This window comes from Calonectris borealis, chromosome 16, assembly GCF_964195595.1.
Source record: "Calonectris borealis chromosome 16, bCalBor7.hap1.2, whole genome shotgun sequence".
Taxonomy (NCBI): Eukaryota; Metazoa; Chordata; class Aves; order Procellariiformes; family Procellariidae; genus Calonectris; species Calonectris borealis.
The window spans coordinates 11,449,538-11,473,584 of record NC_134327.1 but is presented as its reverse complement, the minus strand read 5'-3'; the positions used below and the strand labels follow the sequence as shown (position 1 = coordinate 11,473,584).

Below are 24,047 nucleotides of genomic sequence, written 5' to 3'. Positions count from 1 at the left end.
GCAGCTCGCTTCCAGTCCCACGAAGGAAACACCTGCTTTGGTTTCAGTTAAAGAATTAATCAGAAATTATAGTAATGCTCAAGTTTTCCTTTCAGTCCTACAAATTACCTTCTTCTCCTTCTGATCATGCTTAGTGTGAGACACTGTGATGAACCTGCAGTTTGTGTCCAAGCCAAATTCTTCTGTTTCAGTGGCAGCTTTGAGGACTGCAGAAGGCCACACTTATTTCCAGTTTGACTGCACAGCTCTGCCTGTACCCATCATCTCTTTGTAGGCTGTGATGACTTTCAGGTCAGTACAACCGTTACTTGGTAACCCTTACCAAAATTTTGTGGAAGCTTCCAGTGCCTGTTGTAAGCAGGAGCATTCATCAGCAGATGGTCCTCACACTTCCCTTCTAGGCCTTCAGCTCTACCCACGCCATCTCCGTGCACCCAACGAGGATGGATCTGCTTCCACTATCCATCTTCTTGTGACGAAGTGCTTTCTAGTTCTTGTCGCTTCAGCTAGGATAGCAGAAGGCATTGGGGATTTAAAGGTCTCGATATGTCATGGTCTGTAAGAACTGAATTATCCTTAAAATTCACCTCAAATTCCTTCCCAGGGTGGTTCTGGATTTCAGTCTCCATCAGCTCTTCCCTGGGGAGATGTCCCATCAAGCCAATTCAGACCTTACATCTGGATGTGTAAGCGTGCTTTTGCTTGGGAGAGACGATGCCAGTCTGAGCTTCATCCCAGACGGTGTGTGACTCGTAGGAATTGGGGGAGGTGGCAGAGGTTATTTAAGCACTTTTAAAACTGCCTTAGGTGAATAAAAAGAAACCTTCAAACAAAAGGTCATCAGTGCTGTGATAACGCTTGTGAGCATCTGCCTTTTGTTTGGGTAGTGAAATACGTGTGGGTACTTTCCAGCCTTCAGCCCATGCATTTACCTCCCCCTGCTCCTTGATTCGTGTTTCCAGACAGTATCGCCTTCAGGAGGATTGTTCTCTAGCCTGTCCCTTCATATAAATGAACGCTTACTGGCCAATTACTGAGTTGCTAATGAGACCACTCCACCCCTTGTACAGTTGGCTACAGGGGTTTGAAGGGTAAACAGGGTGCAGGTCCAGTCACGGTGAAATGCTGCTCTTGGAAATGATGATCTCCTCGTACAGTTTGTATAGTTCCATCAGAACTCAGTCTATTGGCAGATATTTTTATTTTTAAAAAGAAGAAAAACCTTTAGATAATTTTAATTTCCAGTGTTTTTAATATGCTGTTTTATCTCAGAGATGTAAAATCTGCAGTGAGCAGACGGTTGCATTATGAATATTGCACCAGCATCCTTCTTCCTTCCTGTACAAGCTCCTGAGCAGATTCTAACTCACTTAAACTTTACGTGGAAAAGTTCAGCTGAATGAATTAGCAAAGACGATGAGCAGGAAAACAGCTCATCAAAGTTAAGAAATGCAGAAGTTAACTTTTATTTCGAAATAGGCCAGGTATGGCTATCTGGATTCTGAGTCTGTGGTATTTAAATAAAACTCATTCAAAAATGATCACCTGTGCAGCAATATGGCATGAAATAGCTCTCTGCACTTTATTATATTGTATTACTTTTCTTTTGAACAACGAAGACTGTCAACTGTAGAACACAGTATGTGGAAGGAAAACTACAGTGAACTTGACAATTATTTCCAGAGGTTGGTTTAGTCCTAGAAAATATTCATTGGCTTTCTAAAAAAAAGCCAGAGGTTCCCCCTTTGTTTTCTAAATCCCTTTTTTATTATTTCAGCTGTCTTTGGACAAAGGGAGGAAAAAAAGTGACCACAGAGAGATCAAGAGTACATCTTTGACGTTGTTTAATGAGAAAATACTGACTCTTGTTGAATTACTCCGTTAACGCAGAGCAGACAGAGTGTCTCAGTTCATTTTTGTTTGGGTTCTTTTGGGGGGGTCCCAGTAGAAGATGAAAGCGTGGCAGGTGAGTCTTGGTTTATGCTGTTCCCTACAAGAGTGTTACAGATGGTTGCTACTCCCAGAGAAGAACGAAGGGAATGTGACAAGTGCCGTCCTTCTGCAAACAGCACGTCCTGCACGCTTTTCTGCTCTGCTTGTGCCGATGTTCCCCTTGTTAATAGAACGGCGTTTCAGCCAGCGGAATGTAGCAGTCAAACTTTATTTGCACCGTTGCTGTGGTGTGGGTCTTGTATACCTCATAAAATTGCTTTAATGATCAAATTAAACTTTCGACCTGCTATACGGCTGCAAGCCACCGGCGTTTTGAATTGTCTGCAGGAATGCTTTGGAGGATGCTCTGTGGACTTCAGCGTTGGGCCTGGCAAAGGGCAACGGAACGCAGGTAATGGAGAACACAAGCTTCAGACATTTTAAACAGGAAGCTAATTTCACTGTAACATTGAACTGTGTAAATGCTGATTGAAAATGGCAACTACAGCATGCATGCCTTGATATCACGTGCCATATAAGTTGCTGATACTAGTATGTTTTTTTTTTGAGAGCTGAAAGGTATTTCCAGTTCAGCCAGTTACAAGAAGATAATTATCGGTCCCATGAAACTTTTTGCTGCAGAGGTTTGAAAATGACAAAATACCGTGTCCTGCTACTGCAGCCCCATGGATTAAAATGTGCTGTAGCATTTCAGAGTGATTTTTTTTAATATTTGGAAATGGTAAAATAATTGACTCAGAGGAAGGAAGACAGATGTCTCAGTTGGCTTATCTGGAAAATCCTGCCATTTCTTTCGGACATGACCTTTACCTAGGTCATCTTATCTTTCTTGCAACTCAACTAGATGGTTATAACGGGCACTGGCTTGATATACCCTTGAAATGGATTCAAAATCTGGCCCAAGCTGTTTTGTGGATAGAAGAAAGTAAAATGCTTATAGTCCTGTTCTGATTGTCAGGATGCTAAGGCTATAATTCAAGTCATTAGGCTTAGTATATAAAGCCCTTCATAATCCAAGTCTTAAGAATCTGAAAGGTCACTTGTGGTCCAGTAATCCTGAATAGTAAATGTGATGAGCTAGAGGTTACTGTCTTGATGCTAAAGCACTTCTTAAAATAAATGCTGGTCTCTGCCCCAAAAGCATATGCATGGTATTTCAGCATAATCCAAGAGACTGTGCAAAGAATAAGCAGCTCGCTGCTTGCACAACGTCATGCAATACTGATGTTTTGGAAATTATTTTAATAATTGGACCGAAGGAATAGACAGGAGGATGCTCAAGGTTTTAAAGACACACCCTCCTGTGACTGCAGTGGTCCAGTGGAGAGATCTCTGCTGCAGACTGCTCATCACCAAGATCCGCCAAATCCTGCCCAAAATCTGCCAATGCAGCTGCTCATGTAAATAAAATGAGCAAAGGTGGCTTAGATGATAGGAACAGCAGGGCTTTGCTCATCCCCTGGTCCTGACAGCAGTGTCAGAGATCGTTCATAAAAGAGAGCATTCACACAAGTGATGGGGACAGTGGGTGTGAGGAGAGGGCAACATCTGGCCAGAGGTGCAGCAGTTGGCGTTAAGCAGGCAGGGGGCTGAGAAGATCTGGCAGATCCCAGGTAACCGTAGCCCAGCTGTGATCGGCTTGCAGGGATGCGAAAGGCAGCGGCTTTGCAGAGCAGCCCAGAAAGGGGGTTTGGTACCTGGTGGTGCAGGATGGCTGCGTGGAAGGAACCCCGGGGTGGTTTTGTGGGAGGAAAGGACAAGTGGCAGTGTGGCAGACCGGGAGGATGCAGGCATGGGCTGCTGGGATAATTTACAGGGTCGATTCCACATGAGATTGAGCACATGCTTTGCTATATCGCAATTAGGGAGCTCAGTTGTTTACCCAGCTCCTTGACATCTCCTCAGGAAGATGCCAGAGGGGTAAAGAAATGGAGGACTGGGAACACTTAACCATTTATGGGACCACTTCTTGCGTCCCCTCTTGGTACCTGACACTCCTTTTCATCCACGTTTTTGTGCTGAGGGCGGCTAGATGCCAGCTGGGGGGAGGGCTGGATGACTTTGTTTTCCCTCTTTAATATCTCCTTGCCTTTCAATTTGTTCAGTATTTGGAGTGATTTCATCTTTATATTGTATTTATTCAGTGGTGCTCTGGATATGATTATTTGTGTGCCCTGAAGGGCCTACTTTTCCATTTCATATTAATATATAACTTCTATTAACATCAAGGCATGGTGCATGCATAAAGGAGCTCTGAATAGCTAAACTGTACCTAAATACCTGTGACCTCTTGGCTTTTCTATATGGAATGATTATTAATACTTCGTCCTTGCTGTGTTTCATCAGAGGATGCTGCCACACGAGGCATAGCTGGGGAGGTCTGATCATCCCTTTATTACAGAAGGGAAAAACAGAGGGAAAGAGATTAAAAGATTTGCCAGCAACACAGAGCAATCAGTGGCTGTGCTGAAAATAGAAACCAGGCTCCTGGTTTCCATTCCCCAAATCTGGCCTCTAGACAACACGACTATATTAAAAATGTAAATGCAAATATAGAAAACAGTTCCTTTTTCAAACCTTCCCTGCTAACATTTTGTGTCCTTTTGACTCTGTGCTTCACAGAATAAGCTGGTAGCACTTGGATCAAAGACTCAGCAACCAGATGGGCTGCGCTCACTGAATATAACAGAGGAAACTGGACTGAACCACCAAAACCTCAGAGTGACCAAAAATCTCATGGCAGAAGGTGGGAGGAGGCTTGTGTCTATTTTGAGACAGAAAAGTATTCAGTAGCTGTAGGCTACTGTTCAAAATACTTTGATTACTGTATTTAAGGAAGCCAAAAGTGATAGTGGTGTGACAGTCAGTCCCTCAGCCTTTGTATTCTAGAAAATATTCTCTCTTACAATGTACCGCAGATATGAAGCTGGCAGCTTAAGGACATGCAGGCATTTTAACTGTTTGGTATTAAGTTTGCAGATGATGGGTAAATCAAACACAACTGAGGTTTGAAATCCATAACCAGAAGGGAGTAGTGAATTGAGTCTCACTGAGGTACTGCACAGCTGCAGAGCCTCTTGCTCTTCAAGCCAGAGATGCTGGCGATACCATTACTGGTCTCATTCCTTTGGGTTTGTCCCAGCTTTATTTCTGTTCCCATATTGTTCCTCTGTGCTGTAAACAGGCTTGATGACCAAAAAAATAAAAATAGCATGTGGATGCAACCCGACCAAACAGCCAGAGTAAACTTCATGGGAGAAACTGGATTTAGAAATGCAGCCCTGAGTCATGCCAAAGAGAGTCCATGTTAAAGGCTTTTTTAAGAAGCAATTGGAAAGCAGTCTCCTTTTAAAGACACTTCCCTGTGCTCATTACAGGGCCCATAACGCTGTAAATTAGGGCTAAATTCTGCTAGTGTCACTTTTGCGGATGTCTTCGTATGAGTAGGGCGTGAGTGTAGCTGCATTTGTTCAGAACCCCCCGTGGAGCCGGTTCACCGTGTGTCCAGCAAAACCGTGAACACCGCACAGAGGGATCGTGGGCACATCGTCACCGGGACACCTGAAGGAGAAAGTGGGTGTTATTGCAGCCTGTGTAGGGGATTGAGCCCCCCTGCAGCGTGTCCCAAATTCCTGCTGCTGTTAATGGCAAGCTGTAATATAAACTAATGGTAAAACTCAGCTGATATGAGAGGGACAAGAGTTGGCCTTGGTGAAGTTGATGCTTCTTCCCTAAGACATCTCATCCGAGAGCTCAGCTCTTTCTGAATCCCTTTCCACTCGGCAGAAGCCCAAAGTAAGTGAGATGAGATGAAATTTAAACCATGGTGACAAGCTGAGGACATCTCCTGTTCTCTGGAGTTAGGAAGCTCCTTGATCTAAGGAGTTCTGGGACCAAGTGGTGCTTCCTGCAGGTTGCTCAGGAGAGCGGGGACATGGTGGGGACGTGGGAGTGACACCTCATGGTTCGCAGGTCATAGCCTGGCTAACCTGCACAGATGTGCTCAGCTTTGGTTGTGGGGTCAGTCGAGACCTGCCATAAAGACCTAGGAATTTCTTCTTCAATTTTTTTTTGAGATTACAGTGGGCTCTTCTTTACAAAAAGGAGAATAGTTGCGAATACTTCACAGTGACTTAGAAGATTTTATTCCAACAACCAGATTTACGTTATCATAACTCTAAAATTGCAATGCATAAGGTGTACTGACTACTTCTGGCTTTGCTTCCCATCGTCTCCCGTTTCACTAAGGCTTTGGAACTCTAAGACTATCTTAATGGCTGGGAAAAGCCTGTTCAGAAAGGATCTTCATGCTCAGTTGATATGATAGCAAGAAAAAAGCAGTTTTCATTCGCAAAACTGTTGCCTTTTCCCTTTTTTGCTGGCTCAGGAGAGCAGAAGTTTCCCTGATGAAGACCGAATGTGACGCAGTTTTCAGTGCTCAGCCAGCAGCTTCTGAAATACATCCACATTTTGTGAGGTTAATAACATTGTAGCCAGCGATGTTGAATTTTTTTTACTGGTTCAAGACCATATGTCTCTGACCTAATTAGACTTTTACTGGCTAATGGTTTATGGAGCAAACCTGTAAGGATTTATGGCCAGGTTCCTGAAGAATCGTTAGCAAGAGGGAAATGGGGCTGGCAGCGCTGTAATCCTCCTTTAAAATGGGCAAGCGCCTCAGTCACTTGCTGCAGGTTGATAACTGTCCGTGCTGTTAACCTGTCAGATAATAAGGCTACATTTTAACTTAAAATTACTGATTGGATTAAGTATTAATCTGTAACCTCAAAAGGAGCGGGGTGCCCCTTTGGCTGGTGATGTAGCGCAGAGATACGTTAGCATTTCTGAACCCCACAATTTGCAAATCCTTAAAGTGCTTCCAGGGGAGGCCTGGCTTCGTTTAAAACGAACGTTTAAAACCATGTCGTCCGAATGGAGATGGGTCGTTTCTCAGTATTGCCACTTCTGAGTCTACAGGTTGAAAACCACAGGCTGGATTTTACAGCTGCAAGTCATGCTTCAGGTGCTCCATGGGTGATAAAATATCCTAATTGTGACAGATTGAGTTACTTCGTTATCTGCTGGGGGCACGTTTACTGTGTCGCCCTTTTTGGTACGCCTGTTAGCGACGGCCGCGATTCTGCTCTTGTTTCTATCACTATCTCATGTGGCCTTTGAACTAATTCTTTCCCTTTTCCATTTGGATTTTCCTTCTATAAACCAGGGATAATGGCAATTCTTTTGCTGGAGTGCACTTCACATTCAAATGAAGGGTCAAGTGCTGCTGCTGGAGAACAGCATCCCTGAAATGAGTGATGGACCCCAGGAACCGAGAGTGCAGCAGAATTATGATGGGGCTTTTTAAAAGACAATCTGCACAGGACTGGAGAAGCTCGTATTCCACTTACCACCATTTAAGTACTTTAACCTTCCTCTGACAAATGCCTGGCCTGCAGCTCTGAACAGAAACCCCAAACCCCTCCAAACCCAGTAAGAGCTGGTGCTCCCGAGCTCTGTTATGAGACACAAGTTCACGACAGGCAGCTCCAACCTAGAAGACAAAACTTGTGCATGGATGAATGACTTAAAGGCACTTGTTGCTTTCAGGGTCAACAGCATTTTGGCTGTGCAAGGCGCGGAGGGGTTTGGGCGGTGGGGTTTGGGCCAGAGCTTGCTCGGGGCTGTCCCGGCTTCGCTGCGCCAGGCTGTCACGGTTGTCGGCACGTGTTAATTAGCTGAAGAGAAAGGTCTGAGGCAGCTCGTGCTGCTTCAAAGGGCCGTTCAGGGTAACATTTAAAACACAGCTTGCAAGAAAAATAAATGGAGAAGGGCTTAGTTTTTTCCTGTGGCCGCCTGCAAGCTGTATCCGTGGAGCAGAGAAAGTGCTGCCGAGGCCACCCACGCCGGAGGCTGCTGGCTCCTTCCCGGCTGATCTCCCTCTGCGCGGGTCCTGCAGCCTCCCGCTGATCCCGCCGGCATCCCAGGGCACGGTCCCCCCGGTATTCTCATGCTTTCTTGAGGGGGGCTGCGTGGAGATGGGGAGGAAAAGCCCACTCGTGGGCAGGGCAGGAAAGAGAGGGAGGGAATGGTGTTTTCACGGTTGCAACCTGAAATCCCAACCTGGAGGTCTGACCTTTTTATCTTGGCGAGGTTGGCTTTTGTTTGGTGTGCAGCAACGCGGGAATGTGGAGGTGGGAGGCTTTGTCTGCCCGTGATTTCATGTTTGCTTTGGAAGAACTGCCGGTCTCAGGCTCTGTCGATGCCAGGAAGGCAGCGGTGGCGTGAGGATGCGTGCTGGGCTGGCACGGGGTGATGTGGGCAGCTGAGGTGGCTGTTCTGCAGCGCTGGGGATGGCAACGTGGCTTTGCCACCCAGGCACAGGCTCGGATGTGCAGAGCTTTCTGTGCAGGTCAATGCCGTGCAGGCGGGGCAGGGCTGCCTATCCCATCGGAGAGCGGATCGGAGCGGGAGGCAGGTTTTTTCAGAGAGAAAAGGGAGGGGGAGAAGCTGAAATCTTCATGCAGAAAGAGAGGAGCGAAAAAGTATTTATCTTAACACGTTTGTGCATAATTAAGCACCAGCTAAAACCTGGGATTGAAGCTTCAAGAATCAGAGAGCAGGGAGATGGGGTGAGAATGCCAGGGAAGGAGAATTTAAAAAGCACGGGAAATCCTCCTTTAAAATGTGCTGCAGCTGGGTTTGCCAGTGGTGCTGGGGAAGGAGGAGCCCAGTGTGATGATGAAGAGCAAACCCTGGAGCCTCAGAAAAGACTAAAATGTCTGAGAGCAGAATTTCTGCCAGGCTGGCCCTTGGAGAGACTAAATGTCTCGGCCCAGTGCTCGTCAGGTCAACCAGCTTCGGAGGGGAGCTGCCCAGTGCGCTAGGGCAGGGGACGGAGCGTTCGCCTCTGCTGCGAGGCTATTTCATTGTAATCGCTTTGAAAAATATTCTAGAAGAAAGGAATTGGGCAACCTGCTTTGGGACTGAGGCCTTTTCTCTAAAGCAGAAATTAAATTCTTTCCAGTTTGTTGCACAAAGCCACCAGATGCCCAAAAGGGACATGAATTCGTCAGTGCTGCCCACCTACGGGAGGGGCTGGGGACGCAGTTGCCTGTGACAGGGACTTTGCTGCAGGGTTGGAGAGCACATCCCAACCCGCTCCGCGTGCAACTGCTGTACGGGCTGGTGAACAACGTGATGCTTCTCAAAATTGCCAGATGATGCTCTGGGGGACAGATTTATCCACCTGATCAATCTAGTCCTGAATACCACAGTGCAAGATTTTGAAGGCTCTCTCTCCTGATTCCTGCAGGAGCAGGGCTCGAGCGGCATGCTGTTCCCGAGCAGGCAAAGTTACAGTAGGATACATCCAGAAATAGTGATTATCACAATCTGAATTTTAACCCCACCTGCCCATTGCTGGCTCCAAGGGCAGATGCAGGGAAGGAGACCTCGGTTTCTGCTTTCTAGTCCTCTCTGCCCGAGAGTGGCTGATTTGGAAGGGCTTGACCTCCAGATAATTATACACAGCCCAAGGAATTGCTTCCTTTCCCAACTACAAATCCATGGGTGGTTCGGTCCCGGGGCACTCTGTGTAAGGGCTTTTCTTTCTGTGCTTCCCTTTCCGTAATTTCTGCTGTGACTTGTGACATGACCCTGCCCTGACTGGGGAGGTTTGATTTTTTTCAAAGAGATCATTTACTCCTAGATAAAGATTAATTTTCATTTTAATTTTTAACTTAAATCTCTTAGGTGAAAATGTTTTTGCAGGCCATCTAAGATGCTGTTATCTTTGCCCAGCTTTGCCTCTTTCACGGGTTGCTTCACCCCGCAGGTAATGAGTAACCGTTCCCCCCGCTGGGCAGGCTGGCTGGTGTGGAGCGGTGGGCCGGTTGCTTCCTTGCTGCCTTCCCCTCGGGAATCATCAGGACATTTTCAGTGTCACAGTGACATCTCTCTGCCTCTCGATTTTGGTAATTCTTACGGTGTGAGAAGATGCCGTTCCTCCTCCATGTCCTGCTTACCTCCTTTCTGCACGGAGCCCAGAAGACCTCCCAGAAATGACTCCAGCGAGAGGGGGGGGCTGAGCCAGCCCCAGGGGAGCGGGGCTCCGGGCACAACGGCTGCATTCACAGCCCCCCCCGACACGCGCTGCGGGGCCGTCCCGGGGCACAGCCCTGCCCTGCGCTCCTCAAAGCCACATAGACAAGTCATTGTCCAAGCAAGGACGCAAACGCATATATCCAGACTCCCGGTCTCCTGCTCTTACCACAAATGCTGTTGTTTGTAACACAAGTGGGTTTGGGGTGGATGGACGGTTCCCGGGCGGTGCACGGTTTGAGAGAGGACAGGGTGTGAGCTGAGATCACGTCCTCCCCAGTCTGTCCGTGGCCTGAGATGGAAGAGAGAGTCCAGGTTTGAATGCGCATTGTGTCCAGCGTAAGTGTGAACCTTGCTGCACCTTGGAACAGTCCCAAAGCATCCCCAAGGCTGACACCATCTCGTATCACAGAATGAAGCAGTACAAAATCCATGTGAGCTAAAAGGGCTCAGAAGAAAGATATCAAATGCTGTTTTCCTACCTGTGGGACCATTGCATCGTTTCTGAGATTGGGGTAATTCTACAAAAGTTATGTGTGTTTCCACTAATGTCTCTGACAGGTCTCACTCTGTTAGATGCTGCCAGAAACCAGTGGGAAGAGCAGATCTTTTACAAAGACTTCCACATTCATATTGATTCAATAATCCAGCTCCCCAAGACATGATCTTTATATTCCTTTTGTTGTGTATAGAGTGAAAGTGGTACCAGTTAACACTGGATGGGGAGCAGGAAGAAATGCCCCTCACTAAAAGACCCACTCATGAAGAGACTGAATTCCAACTTTGGAGTCTGCAGCAGTGAATTTGTTTTTCACCAGCCTCTGTTGGGGAAAAAACCAAGAGGAGGTCAGCAACTGCATTTTATTGAGCTTTCTGTAATGTAGCCTGCAGTAAGGAAGAATAAGAACTGTAAAAGTGCCTTGTTAGGGCTGGCGCGTCACTCAAGCCGGGCTGGAGGGCTACCCGAGGTAAGGAGCAGTAGCTTTCTGCCTGCGCACCGCGTAGGTCTTTAGCACAGCCCAGATTCAAAGTGTCAATAAATAGGAAGAGCACAGAGATAAGCAGTAGAGCTCCCAATCTGCAGAGGCAGCAAATGGGTCCTGATCTTTTTGCACGTGAAGATTGCCCAGTTTTGTTTCCCTTCACTGGGAGAAAATGCTTCACCGCAAGGACACCAGAAGGTGGAAGAGGAGGGAAGATGCTGTCCACCCAGCTTCATGCATGGCCTGGAGCAAGTCTCTTTGCCTGCAGGACCTGCTTCTCCTTCACTGTGCTGTGGGATGAGCAACACTTGCCTACCCTGAAGGATTATTTTGGGATTGGTGTATGTAAGGTGAAGAGCTAGAAGGCAGAAGGTAAAGAGCTGCCTGTCTTCAGAGAAGAGGTTAGATGAAGAGGATGGAACAGAGAGATGAAGAGGAAATCTAAAGAGAAATTTCATGATCGATGCCTAATGATAAAGCAGGTGTGGGACTCCCAGGTGCTGGGAAATTATTGCAGGCAGAAGAATCTGAGCTCTGGAAACGAAGCAAACCTGCCCCGCTGCACTCAGCAGGGAGCCTGCAAGCCTGCACCTCCACGAATTGTGCTTGGACTTTGCCTTTTGCAGACATAAACTCCAATTTTTGTGGAGAGCTGGGGGTGGAGGGGGAAGATTGTGCAAAGCGCAGCAAAAACCCTGACATCATTTACTCTGAATAAAGATAATGCGAGCATTCTAATAAAGGCACCTCAGTGGCTTTCCAGAAAGGCAAGCTCCATCAAAATATGGCTGCCTTCACACCCCTCTTCATCTGTGGGGTGTGCGCATTGCTTTTATCAGCTGCAGTCTATGTTTTAAAAGTTTTTAAGCAATCAGCTTTAAATTTGCCTCCCGGTCCGTTTCCTCTTCCGATCATTGGCAACCTGCATTTGCTGGACATCAGAAGGCAAGACAAGTCCCTAATGAAGGTAAGAACAAGTGTCCTTTGTTTCTAGGGTGTGGAATGTCAGCGCGTACCTATTTAAAATTCCCCTCTGGTGACAGTTGTGAGATGATTTTCGGTGCCAAATGCGTTTTTAAAAAACTGTGGTGTTTTAAAGGTTTCAGAATGACCAAAGAAACTGTTAAATCCCAACTCTGCAGAGGGTGATGTTAAATATGAGCAGTGCTTGCATGAGAACTACTCACACATTGAAAACTCTGAGTATCCGCATCAGATCAGACCGATGGACCTAAATTTTGGCATCTTCCTTGTGTTGTGAAATACTTTAAAATATTTGAGTGTCCACGTAGCCAAACTGAAAGATGGATGCTTAATTGTGGTTGCCAAAATAGCTTGTATTTCTTATTCGTGTTGCCAGTTTTTCATGAGAATGGGAATTAATATAGCACAGCCCGAAGAAGAGATGTAGGAGAAATCATTTGAAACAGTGAAAGACTTGGACTTAGGCAAGACAAGGCTGTCGTAGGAGTCACAGTTGCCTCGCATCTGTCTTCCAGAAAAAAGGGGAAAATTTCAATGTATTTAGTCTCTCAGAGCCAAAATGTGGCTCAGCGGGCATTCCCCATGTCAGGACACGGGGCGTGGGTATCCTGCACCTTACACCAAGCCTTTTAACATCAGGTTGCCAGCAGCCTCTGACCTGCTTAGCATTATGTAGGGAAGAGGAGCTGGCTTTCCCCGTCTCGTTCCCATCACCGTGCCATGTGAGGGGCCTCCAAGATGCCCGTGGAGATGCATCATCATCTTACCCCAGCCAGCTCACAGTGGGCTCGACACCCAGAGCTTGGGAGGTGGGAAATGGTTTGGACTGTGGTTCCTGTTTTCTGGAAAGGCCAGAAATCCTTCTGCAGAGGAGGGTAGGGAAAAAGGGGGTTTGGGGTTGGTGCATGGACCACATAAGAATGGCAAAGCAGAGGCTGGAAAAGAGGTGACCTGAGGACCCCGGAGCAAGGTGATGGCATCTCAGCGAAGCACAGACTCAGGGGAAGGTACTGGGCACATTGGCCACACCGATGCCTTCTTTCCTCATTGAACTATAGCACCAAGAAGCCAACTGGGAAAGGGCTCTACTGCTGAAACCAACTGGGAAAGGGGTCTATGGTTGCAGCCCGGGGGACCCTCTCGCCATCCTCTGCCCTGTGCAATCTGCTCTGCCCTGACTGCCAAGGGCAGAGGATGGCGAGAGGGTCCTCTGGGCTGCAGCTACGGGTGGGGTGAGATTTTATATTGGGCTTGCGGAAGTGCAGTAATGATCTGAAAGCTGACTTGCCAGAAGACTTTTAAGGTATTAGCAAACAAATGACCTGGAGTAGAAAATCCTCCCTCAAAGGAGAATCCCTATAGGATTTCCCCATGAAAGTTGCACAGTAGACGATGCAGCGACCGAAACCTTATTTTGAACAAATGATTGAAATGGGTGTCCTGTGAACTATTTTTTTTGCATAAATTCAACAAGTCTGGCTATATTGCCGAAGCACCGATTAGACTCTGCCTGGGCTACCTGTTTGCTTTGGTACAGCAGGAGAGGTTGCTAAGCTTTGGAGCCTCCTCTGGTTTACATTGCCAGAACTGGTCTCCTTTTATGGGGCACCAGGCTTGATCTCACGATAGCTTTATGCAGTTTCAACTCCATTGCTCTCAGTCAGGTCTTAATTCCTTGTAAGGCCTGGCAGGACCATGTTTGTGAGCCTCCAGGGAGCTCCCGCTACCCGCTATCTCGGATCTCATTATAAACTCCTGCTGTGCATTGGCTTGAAAACTACGGTGCAGCAGAAATAAAAAGTAGAGTGTGGTATTGTGGTAAATTTCTAAGGCAAGTTGAAAGAGCAGTGGTTTCTTCTGCCGTCATATGTCCATCCTTGGTGAATCATATTATATAGCTCTTTGCATTAATTGCAACAAAGCTTTTATTTAACTTTTTATAATAAATAAGGACACCTCTGCTCTTTCATCCTCTTGTGGTGGCGTTACTGCCTGCCCGGTCAGCAGTTGCTCCAGAGCTGTCTGGCAGATCTTGGTGATGCTTTTATGCTGCTGGTGGTGCCCAAAATGTCTTGTTACCTTCTGCCTCTTTTAACCCACTGCGCCAAACTAAGCCCAACCAGCTCAGAAAAACAGTGGTTTTACGGAAGCTGTTGGGTTAAACAGACCAGTGTTTATTTGTTCTGATTCCTCTCTCATTAAGTGTCTCAGGGCTTTGTCTCTGGCATCCCTCCAGCCCTTCTGGCCACAGAAGGAGGAGGGAAGACAACTCTTCATCCACCCCAGCAGGACATACCTCTCCCACTGATGATCTCCACGCGCTGGTTTTTCTCTCCTTCTAGCTTTCAGAGAAATACGGCCCCGTGTTCACCGTCCATTTGGGGTTTCAGAAGGTGGTGGTGCTGACTGGCTACGAGGCAGTAAAGGATGCCCTTCTGAACACGGGGGACGTGTTTGCGGACAGACCAGCTATACCCATATTCTATCACATCCAACATGGAAACGGTACTGGCAGGTTGAAAAGATAAGGACGTGCTTGCTATGCTGTTTCTCAAATGTGTTGTTTCTAAGATTCTTGAGCAGCGTCCTTATCATCGAGGGCTACATTTTTTGGGGCTTGGGGGCAGTTATTTGTTTTCTTAAGAAAAATACTTCTGGGGATCATTTTATTTGCCTTATCAGTTTTTTGCTTTTAGTGGCACTTGGGTCACGTTTCAAGGGTTGTTTTTTTTCAGCACAGAGGGAAGGAAATTATTTTTCACAATGTGAAGGCTGAGGTCCTTATGCAGTCTCTTTTCTACAGTTACTGGGAGTTCAGACAAAGCGTGGATCACGCATGACTCATGATAAAGACTCCAAGAACTGGCAAGAGTGCAATAGCACGGGCTGTTTGTACCTCAAACAATTACTTCTGTAAACAGATCTTTGGCATGTTTCTGAATCGCATGTTAAAAAGTAATACATTGCCCAAGACTAGACATTGAAAAACAATGAAGGGAATAATCCAGGGCTGAAAGGAAAAGATTTGATGACCTAATATGTATATAATGCATAGAGCGTGTGGGGTTTTTTTCATCTTGTTTTTAAGAGTGAGGCCCAGTGTGAGGAAGGGTACACTATGCTACTTTCCCAACCACAGTATGAAGAGGTAGACTATGTTCAGCCCTGGAAGCCCTCCTGGGAAGGGAGGACTTCTGAATTGTACCCAAACCCCTCCGTGCCCTCTTGGCTGAGCACGTTTTCTGGCCAATGGGTTACCCAGCTGGGGGTATTCCCCAGCTGTCAGCAAAGGTGCCTCCCTGCCACCCCTCCTTGTCCGCCTGCACAGCATACAGTTCATCCTCTAAAAGACAAGTTGTTCAGTGAAATCATTTGTCCTGTTCATGACAGAGACGGAGCAGTGTCATCTGCTCCTGGCCTTGCTCTCTGAAACAGCTGGGTCATTTCTCTAAGGGAAAACAAGTCAGCCTGAGACAAATACCATGCACAGAGCTTTTTACTGTGTATGGCTGCAAAAAGATAAAGCTATAAACAAGCCAAACCCACAGCTTTGGTGTGAACAGCATCCGACTGTTTGAAATATTGCCTTCTGCCCTCCTGAACCTACCTGGGGAGGTGCTTTCCCAAGCCAGCCCCCCACGGAGCCCCCCAGTCCTCTCCCAAGCAGCCTCCACTAGGTTGCAAAATACCTGCGCTCCCCAGCTGTGCTTTTGGTGTTTCTGAGAAAATCCCATACCGCCTCGGCAAACAGGGCATGCAATCCCTCCGTAGGTGTTTTCTTTTCTTCTCAAGAGCTCTGGAAGATGACACGGCGGTTCACCATAGCCACCATGCGGGATCTTGGCATGGGGAAGCATCTTGGAGAAGAAAGGATGCTTGAGGAGCTTCACTTTCTCGTTGAGTTGATCAAATCCTTCAAAGGTGAGCTGGAGATGGCATCGAGTGTTTCATCTACTTTACAAAGCCTCTGTGAAGGCCTCTGGGCTGCTCCAGAAATGACCAATGCAGTTATGATTTTCTTCATTTCTAGGTGGACCTTTCCAATTACGATTTTTGAATATGGCACCCACCAACATCACCTTTGCTATTCTCTTTGGGAGAAGGTTTGATTATGAAGACCCAACGTTTCTCACTCTGTTAAGACTCATAGATGAAGTTATGCACCTTCTTGGCTCTCCATTCTTGCATGTAAGTTACCCTCTGTGCCAAGATGCTCCAGTATCTCATCAAAATTGGTAGATCAAGCTGACTTACTGTTACTGGATGGTTTTGGAGAATCTTTAGGGTACTGAAACATAAGAATCATAGAATGGTTTGGGTTGGAAGGGACCTTTAAAGATCATCTAGTCCAACCCCCCTGCCGTGGGCAGGGACAAGATTTTTTGTTTTGGGTTTTTCTTCCTTCATGAAATCCTCTTGCAAAGGAGGTCCAACATCATGTGGTGGCACTGGGCTGAGATGCTGATGTGACCTTAGTCAGCAACTAAGTGCTACACAGCCACTCGCTCACCTACCCCCCAGCCCTGGTGGGATGGGGGAGAGAATCGGAAAAATAAAAGTAAAACCCGTGGGTTGAGATAAAGACAGTTTAATAAGACAGCGAAAGAAGAGAAAATAATAATAATAATAATAATAATAATAATAATAATAATATACAAACAAGTGATGCACAATGCAGTTGCTCACCACCTGCTGACCAATGCCCAGTCCATCCCCAGGCAGCGATCGCAGCCCCCCAGCCAACTCCCCCCAGTTTATATACTGAGCATGACGTCACATGGTATGGAATACCCCTTTGGCTAGTTTGGGGCAGCTGTCCTGGCTGTGCCCCCCCCCAGCTTCTTGTGCACCTGGCGGGTGCGCTAGGTTTTGGTCTCTTGCTACAGTTGAAGAAACTAATGGAGTTACAGAGTAGTAGTACAAAGTACAGAGTAGAGACGTTATGTACGGACCTCTCATACCTCCTGTTGTGGCATTAAATCAATACCTGCTCAACGGAGCTGCATAAAAAGAGTATTTCAGCTAAAAAGGTCTCATCTGAGCCAAGAGCTCTTGTTAAACTTAAGCCTCCATCACAAGGAATAGAGTATTAGCTACTTAAGTTGATATTGAAACAGTCACCCAAAAAGCTGTTAAAAAAAAAGGTGCTGATGAATTTATTACCTGAATGAGAACTATTTACAATAGTTACAATTTACAATAGTACAACATCCCTTTTCTTTTAATCTCTACGGCAGGTTTAGTTTTTGCAGAAAACAGCAAAAATTATAACCAGTTAGCGAGATCAAGACATTTGTGAATCTTATTCTGCAGCCAGTTTATTTATAACATTGAGAAATGGTGTAAGTAACCCCCCTGCACATAAAATACGACTGTTTATTGTGCTGTGAAATTTAACGATGCTAAGAACTGAGTGTAATTGATTTATAATTCATGTGAAAGTTAAAAATGATGATCTAACAACTTTAAAACGTAAGTATTTTGGCTCGCTAAACATTTGGAGTTTTCTTTGCGTAATGCTTTATCTTTTTGCTTTATTACCTCTTTAAAAATGTAATTTCATTGTTTCATGAGTTTACTATCACTTTCCCTTAATTGTATTTTTTTTTAATTCATGTTTATAGGCTTTGTCTAGACAAGTCTGATAGGCTCCATTCATTTCTGTAGAGAATTTTTAATAAGAGGAGGCATTTTTATACATTAAAATTTTTTAGTTACCAAAAAAGAGAGACTCCAATCACATGTTATTTGGTTCCTCACATAAATGATTTCTCCATTACGATACTTGAGTTTTACAAGGTAATGGGTGAATTTTTTTTTTCTGTGATTTTTTTTTCCTTTTTTTCTTTTTAGTTATTTAATTTCTACCCATTCCTTGGATTCCTCCTCAAACCTCACAAGATGATACTGAAAAAAGTAGAAGAGGTGTGTGTAATCTTAAGGAAGTGCATCAAGGAAAGCAAAGAAAGAATTAATGAAAACAACCTGACAAGCTACATTGATGCATTGGTATTCAAACAAGAGGTATTTTAACAATATGATGACTCCCAGTGTCGTATCTTACACAGAGATGCTCTGTGTGCCTCGTCTAATGAACATGCTCTACTACAGTCTATATGAAAATATTTAAATTTTGGGTAAACATCCTCCTATTTTAATATGCTAAATACTGCATACTGAAGGAAAAGCAAGAAATAATTAACCAGACCGTATTGCATGAATGTCTAAAACTTGTCCTCAGGTGTCAGCTACAGTCCCTTCCTTGCTGGAGAAGGAGAGGTAATGTCATTTTTCCAACGCACTCCAGGCAGCCGCATCCCCCTGCTACGGGCATGGGAAGAGGCAACAGATTCCCAGGTGCAGAGATGCAGAAGTTCCTTTTGCGTTTGTGCAAACACATCACCAGCTCCCACGTAGTGGATTTACCAACAGGGATGACAGTGTGGGAGTATAGCAAGGAAGGATTTGTCTGTATTTGCCCTTTTTTCTCCAAGCGTTTGCATCCACGTACTTGAGATGGGTGGTGGGCAGGACGGATGCTTGGGCTTGACGCCCTGTGCGAGTGCCTCAGCTGTGGCACACAGGAACGGGCAAAGTGTTTCCCATCAGCAGCATGAAGCAGGGACAGCAGAGTTGACGTGCCAGCGGTGTCCTGGGCTTCCCTGCAGCTCCTGGAGGGCCTGGCACACACCCGGACAAACCCCTGCTCCCCGGCTCGGGAAGGTGCTGTCCTGCATCTCTCATCAATTTTCCACCTTCTCAGGATCTCAGACAGGGGATGGAAGTCCTGAGTCGATCAGATAACCACTGCCCAGAGCAGATAAATGGCATGTGATGTTGGAAAATCAATGAATTTGTCCAGTTAGTTCATTTGGGGGGGGGCAAAATCTCAAGTGTGAAAATATTTCTGCTGAAAACGGAAGCATTTCTGTAATGGTATATCAATGCGGTGCACCCTGGCACACGTAACTCACATGCGTCACACTGTAATGTCTCTGAAGACTAGGTTACCCGTCCTAGTTCTCTCTTTCCATGCTAACAGCAGTGGCTTTTTTCTTTTTATTTCCCTGAAGGAGCAAAATAAAAGCAATACACTTTTTCATGATGCGAATGTATTGGCCTCTGCGCTCGACCTGCTCATGGCTGGTACCGAGACCACATCCACGACATTGCAATGGGCCATCCTGCTGCTGATGAAGTACCCCGAGATTCAAAGTAAGACACCTTTATGGTTTTGCTTTTCTTACGTAGGGTACTGAAGTATTCTGCAGTGCCTTCCTAAGTGCTGCTCACCTGTAAAAACTTCCTAGCCTCTTGTGCATCCAAAATCTGAGCATCTGGAACCTGTCCACCTCTGCTGAAGCGTTGTATGCTGCCATTCAGGACCAAAGGATCTGAGCAGTTGTTCTCTCTCTGCTCCCAGGGGCTTGGGCAACCTCCTGCCCTGGGGTAGTCCAACCAACATTCAGCATGAGCTGGGATTTGGAGGTGCTTTACCACTGAGGGAAACTCACTTCATGCCTTTCTTTCGCCCTGCAGAAAAGGTGCACACAGAAGTTCAGCGAGTTCTTGGCCCTGGCTCCTTGCCTACCTTTGAGGACCGGAAAAACATGCCATTTACCAACGCAGTGATCCACGAGGTGCAGAGATTTGTCACCCTCCTGCCACATGTTCCACGGTGCACCTCTGTTGACACCCACTTTAAAGGCTACTTCATGCCCAAGGTACTTGCTGCTCTCCAGAGGAAGAGCGGGGTGCAGCACACCAGTGACCCACAGGGCAAAAGGAGTGGGGGAGCTTGAAGCACAGGGCTTTTGGTGGGGAAGAACCAGTTCCCTAATCCCCCATCTCCTCCGCGTCCGATGGCAGTGTGACTTCAGGGTTATGCACACAACTTCCCATTTCCCATAACTCAGTCTTCGTAATCTGGAGTCTATTCCTTAGTCTCTTCGCTCTCCGTTGCCATTCATGCCCTGTAGAGCAGTTCTGCCCCTGGAGTACCACGGCATTGTCTCATTGCCTTGCTTGAGGCACGCAGAGAGCAGCTGGGCAGGAAGGAAGCCTGGCCCACGTCTGTCTTCTCCTTCACAACTCAGGAACAGCCAACAACCGTTGTTGTTTAATCACATATTAGTCAGTAATTCCAGTGAACTGGGTATCCACACTAACTAAGGGTCATATGGTCATGTACAACCCAGAAATTAGTTCTTCAGAGGTAGAGGTTTGCTTGCAGACAGAGCCCAAAGGGAAGAACGGTTACATGGCTGAATGGGCAAAGCCAGAAGTTTGCTACATCCACACATGCTAAAGCAGAGCCTGGTTGTGCTGCAGGGAACAACAGTGATTCCTCTGCTCAGCTCCGTGCTGCTGGATAAAACGCAATGGGAGATGCCAGATGAGTTCAACCCCAACCATTTCCTTGATGCGGATGGGAACTTCGTAAAGAAGAAAGCGTTCCTGCCCTTCTCCACAGGTAACAAAAGCGTTCCCGAGTTCCCAGTGCCCCTCAGAAGATATTAGCCAAGTGGCAGGATCTGAGCCTCTGTTGGGAACAGCACAGACATCAGTGGTGGGGATGGTTTAGAAATACCTGCCCTGGGTTTTGATGACTTGCAAACAGCCCCTCAGCCCAGACTGGGAGGCACACCAGGTCCTGGTGTTTAAAGACACCACTGGGACCTACAGAAGACTCAATGCCTTCAAGCAAGAGTTCAACCTTCCCCCTGCCTTGGGAAGGCTGGTTTCTAGGATGTCCTTGCAGGCTCAGAGTGAAACAGCCTTGTTCAAATGCCTGTAGGAGACCAACGGTGATGGCTGCTGAACATCACGCCACGCTATTTTGCATTTCTGTGGCCTATACTGTCCCTCACACTATTGCTACCATGTAGTGGGGAAGAGGCGTTGGGTTGAGGCACCACTTACCCAATCACTCCACCAACAGCCATGCGTTTGGCATTGCAGGGCGGAGAAACTGCATTGGAGAAAGTCTTGCCACGATGGAGCTCTTCATCTTCTTCACAGGCTTGATCCAGAAATTTACTTTTAAGCCTCCACCTGGGGTCAAAGAATCTGAGCTGGACATGACTGCAGAGGCTGGATTCACCATGAGACCCCATCCACAGTGTGCTTGCGCTGTGCTACGCCAATAAGCCCAAGGCTCTGAACTGAGAAAAATCCACATCTTTTTTTCGTGAAGAGCCTAGCAGATGCACAAAGGAGAAACCAGATCCCTGTGCAGTAGATACAAGTAATGGCGTCTTACTCAAAGCCTTGCGAGTACTGGCTATATGCTTAAAATATCTGTTGAACAAATATTTTCCTAAGAAGCAGAGGAGGGCTGGTGGGTGAGGTTACCTGGAAAATTCCAGCCAGATACATGACTGGAAATGACAGGACAGCCACTACTTTACACATCAAATACACAACATAAGAAAGTTATTCTAGTTCTGAGCTTCTGGGAGAGGATGCTTCTCAAGAGTGGATCATTTCTTCACTTGGAGAGCAATATTAGATACAAATGTTGGTCATCGTCTAATCCCTGTTCTTTTCCCATTCCCTACTGCACATGGGATAAATTATTCCCAGATACCTGCTCTTTCTATGTCTGATGGATGCTCTTCCAACACTTTCCAGACTTCTGGTTTTGAATCCCAGATGCCAAACACTGGACTTTTTAGGTTCCCCTTACTCTGAGGGACCTTAGCACGGTTCCTTGGGAGTCTTTGGCCTTTTCTGGGTACAGGCTCTGCTACGCCTGCACTGACGTAGGACTTAACAGCTCTCCCCAGACAAGTGGAGACACTCCCCCCACCCTACATTTTTACAAAGGTAGCTCAGATACATAAGCACAACTTCTTTTCAGAGCACCACGTGCGAACAAGCACGCACGCAAACATTGCGAAGATGCTTCTAAAATGCTCTTTCCTTAAGCAGCACAGAAGCTGGGCAGATCCAGGCAATGTGACAGAAAACTTGTCCATCTCCCCTTTCCTTACTTCTCCCAGCTTTCTGTGAGACTTGTCAGGACCCTAACTTTTCTCGACATTCCCATCTTTTCTTCTCCTCCTCTGAGATGGCTAGAGATGGAGCCTCATCACATCCCCTCATCAGTGAAGGCAACAGGACTCTTACAGCAGCTGGCTTCTTCCTTGGTCTGAAATGCTGAGTGAAGGAGCTGATGGGACTGCGATGGGAGGTGGGTTGAGCCATTGTCCCACAAAGTGTTTGAGCCCAGTTAACCCCTGGGAGGAATCCCAGTCTGCTGTAGGAGGAGGAGACTCCTGTTCCCTGCTATTCTTCCAGGTGTAAATAAATAGCGTGTATGTCTTTGCTCCCAGCCTTGTTCGCAGATGAATGCGGTTGGACTTGGGGTGCGTAAAGCCTCAAGGCTTGGCTCTGCCCTCCTTATAGAGCCCAAATTTGTGGCTGGCAGGGCGTTTTACCCCAGTAAGGACTGCAGGGCTGGGCTGTCTGTGACTCAGAGGGATCGTGGTGCCATCTCGTGGCAAAAAGAAAATAGAAATTATATTCTGCACAATGCTTATCGCTCTGGCCAGTGTGCGGAGGGGCTGCAGATACAAGGCAACCCTCGTTTTACAAATCTTTCAGTGGCTGCAATCCTCACACCTGATCATTGCCCCTCTGAGAGCAGGAGCCCCTGGTCCCAGCGTCATGCAGCGCTAGGGATGGCAGGCTGGGCTGTGGGACATGAGCCACAGACACAGCGTGAGTTGGGTTTGTTCAGATCTTGCTTTAAAAATCAAGCCACCTGCCCCGCCTCCAGATGTCCGCCTTCAATTCAGGTCAGTGTGTTGCAAGGCACAAACATGTTTTGCAGCTAGAGGGAAGACCCTCAGGGCCACTGAGGAACGTGGAAATGGTATTTCCACACCTGAGAGCCAATGTTTTCTGCTAGATAAATCTGTAGCTGAGTCATAATCAATGTTCTGCTGTCGTTTGGCTGAACAAATAAATGGGAGGCAGGCACTTTCTTTTGCAGGATATATTCCGCTAATTCAGTGTGCTGGGGAGTGATCACTTCCATCCATCTGCTAACACAGGCGCAAGTAGAACGCACTTTTCAAAGGAATCAAAGCAACCTGTTTCCCGTGGATGTTTGTACCTGGTAGCTCATGGCTCTTGTTGAGGCACGGGTGTTGCGCAGTCTGCTGGATTTCTGCACATGGCCAGCACTGCCGCAGGCTCTGCTCGGCCTGCTGGGGAGTGCCAGTGCAGAAGGTGATGTCCAAAAAGAGCAGGCTCTGAAGGCTGCTATGCCATGTAGGAAGGAATCCATCTCTCACCTTCGAAGCCAAGACCCCAAGAGCCCGTGGCAAGGGGTCAGGTCTGAGTTGAACCAGTGAACAGTCCTGTCCTCCCTGAAGCCAAAGGCAAAAATCTTATTTTATTTCAGCAAGGCCACGACTTCCTTCTTTGAGTTGATATGTGGCTTGCTCCTCAGTTGCTTTACCTGTCTCTCCCTGCCTTCCCTGATGAAGACCCCATCCTGCTGCCACCACTCCTCAAGAGTGACATTGCCAGCAGGTGATGCTTTGGGAAAACAAGAGGTGAGAGGCTCAGGGTCCAAGGCACGAAGCAGAGGGACAGCATCAGCATCAGTGGAGCTGTGGTGGGAAACTTTCATTCAGCCTCTGCAAGCAAGAGGCAAAGACAAAAGAAGTGAAAAACCAAGGCTATCCCCAGGACTGACTAGTAGCCCGTAGCTGAGCACAAAAGGAAAGCTCTTTGCCCTGGAGAAACCACTCTGCAGATATGGAGGGTCTTGTTGAGCTGTTTTTTAAGTAGGATCAGGGTATGCAGAACCTGTGAGATACAAGTAAAACTTACAATATTCGTTGTCACTCTGGGCTTAGGATCAACCTTTCATGGCATTTGCATTTCTGTGTAATGCAAAGTTGGGTGGCAGGATATGAAATATAATGAAGACATGGGACTAAAACTTTATTGGGTTCCCATGAAGGGGGAAACAAACAATATGATAAAGCACTTGATAAGATAATGCATATG

General features: G+C 46.7%; 2 protein-coding genes across 4 annotated transcripts in view; both read left to right on the top strand.

Annotated features, from left to right (window-relative positions):
- The window catches only part of CHLSN (cholesin), a 144,095-nt gene extending 141,853 nt beyond the window's left edge, over positions 1 to 2,242 (top strand). For 2 of the 3 annotated variants that reach the window (XR_012676120.1, XR_012676119.1), the window contains 2 exons: positions 192 to 291; positions 1,778 to 2,242. The gene's annotated coding sequence lies outside the window, so the exon portion shown is untranslated. The remainder of the gene's footprint in view (positions 1 to 191; positions 292 to 1,777) is intronic. The other variant, XM_075165264.1, reaches the window with a different exon arrangement.
- On the top strand, positions 222 to 22,529 carry LOC142089152 (cytochrome P450 2W1-like). The gene is made up of 12 exons (XM_075165248.1): positions 222 to 291; positions 2,281 to 2,344; positions 4,576 to 4,699; positions 7,178 to 12,003; positions 14,363 to 14,525; positions 15,792 to 15,941; positions 16,051 to 16,208; positions 17,874 to 18,044; positions 19,094 to 19,235; positions 19,560 to 19,744; positions 20,352 to 20,493; positions 20,982 to 22,529. Exons 4-12 carry the CDS (start codon positions 11,821 to 11,823, stop codon positions 21,167 to 21,169), a joined length of 1,482 nt encoding a protein of 493 aa, XP_075021349.1. The 5' UTR covers positions 222 to 291; positions 2,281 to 2,344; positions 4,576 to 4,699; positions 7,178 to 11,820; the 3' UTR covers positions 21,170 to 22,529.
- Positions 22,530 to 24,047: the final 1,518 nt, after the last annotated feature.

Bases quoted from the DNA above. Each gene is read 5' to 3' on its own strand.
- LOC142089152 (XM_075165248.1), top strand. From the start codon at position 11,821: ATGGCTGCCTTCACACCCCTCTTCATCTGTGGGGTGTGCGCATTGCTT. The intron at 12,004-14,362 runs GTAAGAACAAGT...CTCTCCTTCTAG, and splicing joins AAGACAAGTCCCTAATGAAG to CTTTCAGAGAAATACGGCCC. The intron at 15,942-16,050 runs GTGAGCTGGAGA...CTTCATTTCTAG, and splicing joins GTTGATCAAATCCTTCAAAG to GTGGACCTTTCCAATTACGA.